At 39.6% G+C, this 9775-nt stretch overlaps 1 protein-coding gene across 1 annotated transcript; it reads left to right on the top strand.

Annotated features, from left to right (window-relative positions):
• Positions 1 to 4164: 4164 nt before the first annotated feature.
• Positions 4165 to 7046, top strand: LOC120788235 (leucine-rich repeat-containing protein 3B-like). Its single transcript, XM_040123841.1, has 6 exons — positions 4165 to 4325; positions 5422 to 5547; positions 5677 to 5841; positions 6055 to 6133; positions 6640 to 6885; positions 6999 to 7046. The coding sequence occupies exons 1-5, from the start codon at positions 4194 to 4196 to the stop codon at positions 6846 to 6848; spliced, it is 711 nt and encodes a 236-aa protein (XP_039979775.1). The 5' UTR covers positions 4165 to 4193; the 3' UTR covers positions 6849 to 6885; positions 6999 to 7046.
• Positions 7047 to 9775: the final 2729 nt, after the last annotated feature.

Consider the following 9775-nt stretch of genomic DNA (forward strand, 5'->3'; position numbering starts at 1 on the left):
TTATGATATTTTTAATTTAAATTTTGTTTTACTTCTGTGATTTAATTTTAATGAGGTTCTATCATTTTGTTATTGTGGATCGTTCTTGAAATGATTTGTTATTGCTTATATTTTCATTATACTGATTATAATGACTGTTTTTAATGTATGTATTTGATTTCATTGGATTATTTGTTATATTTCTATTGGTTTTTCAGTTCTATGTATTTATCTAGAATTATTTTCTACATTACCTTTTTATTATGAATGTGTTTATGAACACTGATGATGCTGTGTGACACGTGGATGTATTTATGCGTTTGTCGTCTGGTCATGGTTCATTATCTTTTTTATTTCCATACAAGTGGTGATTTCATTTCCCGCCTCAGTTTACTGCGTTGTCGTGTGACGTTGTGTCCAGCAGAGGACGCTGTCCTCGCTCTCATTTATTTCTTTAAGTCACTGCAGATATTTAACTCTTCCTCACTCATATTTTTTGGAAAAACATTCAATCGATATGAAGATAACGTTTTCCAGAGTGTCAGCGAAGCTAAACGAACCTTACTCTTTACCGGAGGTTACGTTGATAACTTGACCATAAACTCAATGTAAAAGTAAATATCGAACTGCTGCAGCAGCACAGACACAAACCTTCATGTAACTGACTGATTTATGTGTCAGGAGAAGATTCATCTGTGTCTCCTCCTGCAGGCTGACAGCTCGCTGCTTGTGCTTCTTCTTCTTCTTCTTCTTCTTCTTCTGCTTCTTCTGCTTCTTCTTCTGCTTCTTCTGCTTCTTCTTCTTCTTCTTCATCTTCTTCTTCTTCTGCTTCTTTTGCTTCTTCTTCTTCTTCTTCTTCATCTTCTTCTTCTGCTTCTTCTGCTTCTTCTTCTTCTTCTGCTTCTTCTTCTGCTTCTTCTTCCTCTGCTTCTTCTTCTTCTTTTGCTTCTTCTTCTTCTGCTTCTTCTTCTTCTTCTGCTTCTTCTTCTTCTTCTTCTGCTTCTTCTTCTTCTTCTTCTTCTTCTGCTTCTTCTTGTTCTTCTTCTTCTTTTGCTTCTTCTTCTTCTGCTTCTTCTTCTTCTTCTGCTTCTGCCTCTTCTTCTTCTGCTTGTTCTGCTTCTTCTGCTTCTTCTTCTGCTTCTTCTTCCTCTGCTTCTTCTTCTTCTTCTGCTTCTTCTTCTTCTTCCTCTGCTTCTTCTTCTTCTTCTGCTTCTTCTTGTTCTTCTTCTTCTTTTGCTTCTTCTTCTTCTTCTTCTTCTTTTGCTTCTTCTTCTTCTGCTTCTGCCTCTTCTTCTTCTGCTTGTTCTGCTTGTTCTGCTTCTTCTTCTTCTTCTTCTGCTTCTTCTTCTTCCTCTTCTTCTGCTTCTTCTGCTTCTTCTGCTTCTTCTTCTTCTTCTGCTTCTGCTTCTGCTTCTTCTTCTGCTTCTTCTTCTTCTTCTTCTTCTTCTGCTTCTTCTTCTTCTTCTTCTTCTTCTTCTTCTTCTTCTTCTTCTTCTGCTTCTTCTGCTTCTTCTTCTGCTTCTGCTTCCCTGTTAAACAGCATCAACATGTGAGTACAAACCATCTTCTCTTTGAATGTTTCCACAGGGAAAACACAGAATCTGTCGGTTTGTGTTTAATGACACGGTTTAAACGCTGAAGGTTTGGACTGTCTGCAGCACCACAGCTTTGTTTCAGTCAATCAATTAATCAATCAGTCGATCAATCGATCGATCAATTGGTATCTGAAAGTAACGATTGACCAAAACTGCCAGAATAAGAGCTGCCTTAGCTGGTAAATAAATAAATAAACATAAAAAAATAAAAAAATAAAGTTTGTTAAAAAAAAAGGTGAATAAAATCATTAAAAATAATAGTTTTTAATCGAGATCTTTTAGAGTAGTAATACTTAGTAATCATCTTAATAAAATACTCTGTTACAAGTAAAACTCTTACATTCAAATGTTACTCAAATATCCAAAGTAAAAGTACTCATTGTGCAGAGTGTGACCCCTATTTCTATTTTACTTTATATATTCAATGATTGACATTATTTTTGGATGAATATCACTGGCAGACTGCAGCAACACTTTGCTGTAACAGCAGGTGCACTTAACTTTTTATGCTGTTGGGTTTCATCTGTAACATACATGATATTTTATAAAATGACCATATGTTTTATTCATTCAACCTGAAGCAGGCGAAGATGTCAGATACAGATACAAGAGAGAGGAAATACTAACATTAAACTATGAACTCAACAATAAGAATATTTCACATCTCGATCCGACAGACTTGAATAAAGTTTGTAACTTTCGATAAATAATAAGACTGAATGACAGAGGGAGCATTAGCTCAGTTTAATGTGGTGAGTTTACAGCTGCGTTGAGAAGGATTTACTTCTTTTCTTTTCTCCTCCACCTGCTCCTGAAGCAGTGAAATCTGCTGTTTTTAATCTCTGCAGTCAGTCGGAGGATTAATCTGTCCATCGTTTTATTCTCTGTATTAATCCGTCCTCTCTCTTCATCTTCGTCATCTCTTTGTTCTCTCGTCTTATCCTCCGTCTCACTCTGTTCACTTTCTGTCTCCGTCTGCCTTTGTCCTACTTCCATCCTCACTGTCTGTTGAGTCTGTTTTTAGGTTTTTAAGGAGACAAACACAGATTTCACTCCCAAAGAACTTGTAACTATTGACTTGATTAATATTGATACATGATTTAATAATGCAACATGGATCAGTTATCCTCCTGACTAGTGTTTTCAGCTCTGTTCTTCATCACGTGGACCCAGAACCGGAACACAGACCTGAAGCAGATATGTGGCTTTATACCAAAGTGATGTCTCTCTCATTCTTTCTCTCTGTCGCTTCCTGAGGTACCACAGAAACATCTCAAAACCTCTGCAGCCCCAGACGGACCCTCTTTGAACCTCCAACCCCCGATGAATTCACATTCACAGTCGATTTTCGACATTCAGAGGGATTCAAAACCCAAACTCGGTAAATTGAAAGAGATTCACCAGCTTGTCTTCACGTGAGAAGAACAGACGACAAAACTCCATCTGTTAAATCTTTAAAGAGCGAAATCTAAAAAAAAAAGCTGAGCAAAGACCAAAAATCTTCATCAGCAGCTGTCAAAACTTCTCCCTCAAGTATTTTGTCATAGAAATAAGACCAGACAGGCGAAGCCGACAGCTGTCCCGGGGCCCCTGACCCTCTGGTGGCCCCAAAAGCCTGAGGTTCACTATGTTTACCATCATTTGATTAACTGGTTAATAGAAGCAGAAACAGCCTCAAGGTGGCTTCACTCTTCTTGTGCAAATCTTCCTGTTTTCCAGAGTCAACCTGTGTCAACATTTAGTTTAACACCTTGAATACTGAAGCTGACATGAAGCACATGCTCAAATAAATTGGCATTTAAAGGTCTTACAATCAAACTAGGCTGAGGAACATGGGGGCGTCCGTGGTCTCATCTCAGCGGCTCTTTGGCCCCGACGTCTCTGTAGAGTTCTGATATTTTGTTTAACTCCTTCTGCAAGATAAAGTTTGGTGTGAAAGTTTTTAGTTGGTTTGAAGGTAAAGTGAAGCTTCATGTTTTTACTGGACAGTTTAACAAAAGGGCTGCTCTGTTTTTTTCAATCAAAAGCAATAAATAAATGTAAATGAAAATGAGCTGAGAATGTGGGGTCTGCATTACATGTAGTTTTATTTTTTTAATAAACATCACAGGTTGGATAACAGACACTGTCAATTAGGTGAATTTTTTCTAAAGGTACCTGTACAGCCGGGTACATTTGGGCCAGACTGGTACAGACAGGTACCGGTGAGCTGCTGCTCCAATCACAAATCGATTGTACTCTAACCCCCTTCTTCTTTTAAACCAAGCTGCTTTCCTGAAGCTAGTTGACCGCCCTGCCGGAGCTGTTCGGGGAGCAGAAAATCTTCTTCTGTATTGTCTCAGACTTTAATCACCGTTTGAACTGATTACTCCTGCCTCCACCAGTCAGACTCCTCCTCCAGCTGACCCTGAGACGTGAGGTGAAAGTGATGACTCACGTTGGACAATCTCCGCATTAACGTCCATCAAAGAGAGGACGTTCACTCAGTGTCCCACACTGAGTCTACCACCGCCCTCTTCTTCTGTGGTGGACTTTTCACCACAGAGGATGCTCCTTCTTCTTCTTCTTCTTCTTCTTCTTCTTCTTCTTCTTCTGATCATCCCGTCCCCCAACCTGGCGATGACATCATCACCATTTACCATCCCTCTCTGGTGCCATGGCAACAGATTATCTGCCAACAACATCTGTCAATGTTTGGAGATGCCGGACGGAGGACTGACGGTCGGCTGCAGTGGACTGAGACTGACACAGGTCTGTGTGATGTTTTGGGGGACACATACATGTTTGTGTCTTATGGGGACCAGGTTTTGTGTATGCACTGTGAGGACTCTTTACCCATCTGAAAACTAAAAATCCAGTCACCACAATTTTACAGTTGATTTTCAACATTTGGTCTTCTTGCTGATACTTTCAGAAATCCTGGGACAGGTCCAGGACGTGTTAAGCCTAGCTTAGCAGAAAGACCAGCAGCAGTTTGAAGCTGCTAGCCTAGCTTCAATAAAAGTAGGAAAAAAACGAGATAAAATTTGTTGCAAATTAATTTTCGACCCCAGTCATCACAAAACCCTGAACCCCATGAGATCCTGGTCACAAATACTGAATACGATTTTATCAACAACAAGAAGCAAGTAACAACCTAATATGATCTTGCTAGCTAATGTACGCTAATTAGCTAAATTTAGCTGACTTCTTAGTTGTACCATGCTAATTTGATTCATTCGTTGTTTCCACACCACTGAATTCAGCTGCTAAGGAGCTAATACTTGTTAGAGTCAAAGCGAACATTGCTCAGCTGACATGTTAGCTTCTGAGCCATCGCCCCCAGTCTTCCTCCTTCTGCTTGCAAGAGGATTTTCCAAAATGTTGAAGTGTTCCTCTAATATGTCGTTTGATTGCTTGTGAGATGTCAAGCTGAAGTGTTGTGTAGATAACATTAGCTCTCTAGCTAACAAGTGTTAGCTCATAAGCAACCATTCTTTGGGTCAGATTAAGTAATGAATTTAATTAGTTTTGAATAGCCGGAATACAATTTGTACATGATGGGTGCACTAAAATTGACATTAACTTAGTAACTAATGTTAGCATTAATTGCCCCCATTTTCGACATGGCAGTAAAAGTTGGCAGCTCCAGCAGGATCTGAAAGGTTTTTATGATAATTGTGGCTGAAAATGACCAAACGTGTAGCAGTTTTTCTCACGTTAAACACATTTATAGAGAAAGGCTGACAGTTTCCCTTTGCTTGCTCAGTCCTGTATTTATCTGTGTCGTGACCACACAGAGCTGAAACTGGTATCCATCTGAAACATTTGACTGTCTTTAACCTGCTCAGGTGTGTCGGGTCCTCAGGTACCTCTCGGCCTCTCTAATCTCACCGTGCGTCTGTTTCTGGATAAAAACCTGCTCCGCTCTCTGCCGACTGACTCGTTCTCTGATCTGTTCATGCTGGATGAGCTCGACCTGTCGCACAACCAGGTACTGAACACGCCTTGTTCCAGTTAATATACAACAGAGATGCACAGAAATCAAAGGAACAATGAAACTGTAGAAAAATAATATTGGTGTTCATTCAGTTTTCAGTTTCAGCTTCCTGTTTCCTCTCAGCTCTCTTCTCTTGAAGCCGGTTGTTTCCGTGGTTTGGTGTCCTCTCTGCGCTTCCTGGACCTCTCATCCAATCGGCTGTCAGCATTGGACCCGGCGGCGCTTGGCGGGCTGCGAGCTCACGCCAACCTGACGCACAACCCCTGGCACTGTGACTGTAGGATGCAAGTGAGTTTAGAAGGACTTATTGAATAGTGATTAAAAATAGTGCTTATCATCAGGAGGTGTGTGTCTATTAACAACAGATGTATGACAGAGGTAGTTCGACGGACTCAACCCTTCAGGTAAATATTGTTTCGGAATATTTTGTTAATCAGAAGAAAGCTGGTGGATTCTCTGCAGGATCCGGTTTAACTGTATTTCTGTCTTGTTTGTGTTCAGCTGTCGATGCCTCGGTTGGATCTGGACCCGTCCTCCCTGACTGAAGTCATCTGTCAAACCTCTGACCTCCCAAACCTCGGTACATTTACACTCATCACCCAACATTAATATTTTTAATATTACCTTAAAATTGCAATATGTTACGTGCAGTTATTTTAAGTTGTGTTACATTATGTTCATTAAATGTTACGGTTCACTGCGTTACATTGGTTAGGTATATACGTTACCTTAATGTACACTGTTTAATGTTATGTTACATCATGTTATGTTCAGTTAATGTTACGTTAAAGTTACATTATTTTCAACAGATGTTAATTTGTATTATGTCTACTTAATGTTAAGTTATGGTTAAGTTAATTTAATGCATGAAAATTAAAGTGTCAAGTAACATAGATGTATGTTATACACACAGCTGGTACAATAGTCAACGGCAGTGTTATAAATTTGTTGTTATTAATTACTCCTTAAGTGAATCATCTGTCTCTGGAGTCTGATGTTTAACTGAAAACCTAAATAAATCATCAGCTTCCGTGTGACAGTCAGTATTTCATGTTGTAAACTTGTCTGTGTGTTTCTGTGTTGCAGGAGCTGTTGGGATGCCATTGGTTTTACTGGTGGAGGACTGGGATCTGTGTCTGTCTGTGAGGAGAACCACTGACGTGGTGATGCTGGTCACCATGTTCCTCTGGTTCTCCATGGTCATCTCCTACCTGGTCTATTATGTCCGACAGAACCAGCAGGACGCCCGCCGACACATGGAATACCTCATGTCCCTGCAGACCCGGCAGGCGTAGAGGACGTAGCGCCACCTGGAGGAGACCAGGAGGACAGGTGGTGTAACATGACCACAAGGGTGCAGATTATATCGTGGAATCGATATGTCCTGGAAGTTTTTGAAAATCTTCTGGTTCTCTTTCTCATCTGAGTCATTTTATCTCCTCAAGGACTCCAGGGAACCTCTTCATTGACCCTTAAAGCCTCCTAAGAAGTCCTGCATCCTACATAAGGACCTCTAAATTTACCTCAAAGAAACCAGTAACCCTTCCAAGGACCACTTGATCCTCTCAAGACCCATAAAACCTGCCGAAGGACACCTGGAGCCTTCTAAAGGAGCCTTAGAAATGTCTCAAGGAATTGTGGATCTTCTTTAAAGCCCATAGAACCACATGGATGACTTCTAAAACCTCCTTAGGAATCCATGAGAGTTCCTCAAAGTTTTTTGGAATATCCTCAATGCCCATAGAGAACATTAGATCTTTCCAAAAGACACCTGTACCTTCCAGAAGACCCCTTAGATGTTTCCAAGGACTCCTTAAACATCCTAAATAACTTCTCAAAAATCTCTCAAACTTTTTCCAAGAGTCCTGGAACCATCTCAAGAATCACTAGAGCTTCCTCAAGGATTCCTGGAACAGGGATCTCACACAGATCTTTGCTCCCGCACAGTTAGTTTCACTCCTTCATTGTCCAACTGTGCCCTGTTTGTTTTATTAAGGCTGTTACCATGGAGACCGCCTCCCAGCTCAGATAACAACATCACGAGAGAGCTGCTGTCCTGGCTCCTCACGTTGTTTTCCTTCAAATGTTTCTTATTGCGGATTTTTGTCTTTATCTGAAACCGACGTTGTCTGAGCTCCTCAGTTTCTCTTCACAGTGTTACTGTATGTTTCCATCACGACATTTTAACTGTGCAAATGAATAAAACCTGTCATGTGATTTTACGTGTTAGAAATAAATGGACTCCAGAGAAAATCAAACCCTTGATGATCTCCTTCATAGTGTCCCTTGATTTGTTAAACCGAGGCTCCCCACATTGACAGAGATATTTGTGTTTGATGTGCTTTTAAATGAGTTCAGACTTCGTGCTGACTTAATGTCACTGATTCGTTCTGTCTTCACGTCTGTAAAGTTTCCATCATCAGGATGAAGGTTTTATCGCCTCATTAGAGAACTAATCAGTTTTATTTTCAGTCATCAGTCAGACTGAGGCTGCTGGATCTAAAGATCAGTGCTGACAAACCTGACTGACACCAAACACATTTCAGATTACCAGGTTGTTTTATTCTGTAAGGACCTCTATGTACAATACACCTAGACAGATACTGTACATATATATAAAGGAATGAGTGAAGGTTTCTAATTTCCAAACGCAAATTAGCTCAAGAATTTTCTGGAATCTGTTTTCTCTTTACTCTAAAATAACAACAACAATAATCAAAAAAGGTTTCATACACAAATGTGTGATTTACATTAACCAGAGCAGGGGACTTACAAAACATTTAACACCTTAAACCATTTATCATCTTAATAACAATGATTTTATTGCAGTGATTTGACATATTTGACCCTTTCCAGAAACCACATCCTGATAACAAAGCAGCTGAAAGTTGTGTTCCACTTGTAGTGAAAATATTTGTAAGTATTGATTGATAGCAGAGAGATGACACGCAACAAACTCAGGGATGTTGCGACACTCTCAAAATAAAGTGGATTAAACCTTTTTTTTTAAAAAACAACTTCAGTTGGGACCTTTTTCCCCAGTTACAGATTTTCAAAACCTGGAGGCGTTGATTTTATTTGACTTTGTAACGAGAGTTCAGAGAAAAAATCCCCCGAAAATGTTTAACTTTGATCAGCAAATGACTCTTTGAAAACATAATTTTTATATTATTATTATTTTTTATATATATATAATTATGATGTTATGTGGAATAACAGACATTTTGTCAAAGAACGAATCATATTTTTTTAGAACTAGTTTGAACACAAATATATCTGTAGTATCATGAGTCACGAGTCTACAGAAAAGACTCGTGATGGAGGCTCTTCACTTTCAAACAGCATTAACGTGACACCTCCTACTAGTCGCTTGGCTCGGTTCCACCAGTTTTACACTGAACCCTGGTTGTAGACCAGCCCTGCCCTCTGGTGAGTCCTCACTGTACTACAGGGTCTCTCCCCAGCCTGGAGTTCAAGACTCAAGTTTTTGTTCGACAAATGTGTTTTGTTTATTTTTCGTATCAAACTATTTATTTATGTATTTATTTGCTTTTGTGTTTATGTCATGTTCTGAAAAGATCCCGGTGTTATGGTGTGTTCAGTCCTCATAAGATCCTGGTATAATTGGTCGGGTTCAGGTGAAAAACTACAGGTAAACATGTCAGTTTGAAGTTGGGTAATGGAAAGACATTTACTGTGGGTCCCGGAGGATGGTCAGCTCAGCCTTCAGCCAATCAGCAAATGATTCCTTTAATGAAAATTGTGAAAATTATCATTAAAAATGATACTGAATAGGTCAGTGACTCCAGATCAGAAGAATCAGAATCGGAGTCAGAGTCAGAGTCAGGATCAAAATCAGTTTTATTGGCCAAGTATGTTTGTGAATACAAGGATAAATAAACATTAAGATATGAATATGACGTGCAAGCCAGTCAGTGAAGCATAAAAACCAAAGGAATACACACATATAGTTAAGTAAAAGATAAAGAATATAAACATATGACTATTTATGTACATGCAAGTGGGTTAAGGCAAAAAGATGCATACGCATAGCAACAACAACAACCAACACACACACGCACACACACGCACACACACATATCTGACAGGTGAAGACCAACAACATGTTTCGACATTTTTGAGAAGCACAGTTTGGGTCTGAGTGTTTTCTGTGCAGAGAAACTAAAAACTGAGGTCATAGTTTTACAGTGACGCTGGACTG

Source organism: Xiphias gladius, chromosome 3 (genome assembly GCF_016859285.1).
Source record: "Xiphias gladius isolate SHS-SW01 ecotype Sanya breed wild chromosome 3, ASM1685928v1, whole genome shotgun sequence".
In the NCBI taxonomy this organism is placed as follows: domain Eukaryota; kingdom Metazoa; phylum Chordata; class Actinopteri; order Istiophoriformes; family Xiphiidae; genus Xiphias; species Xiphias gladius.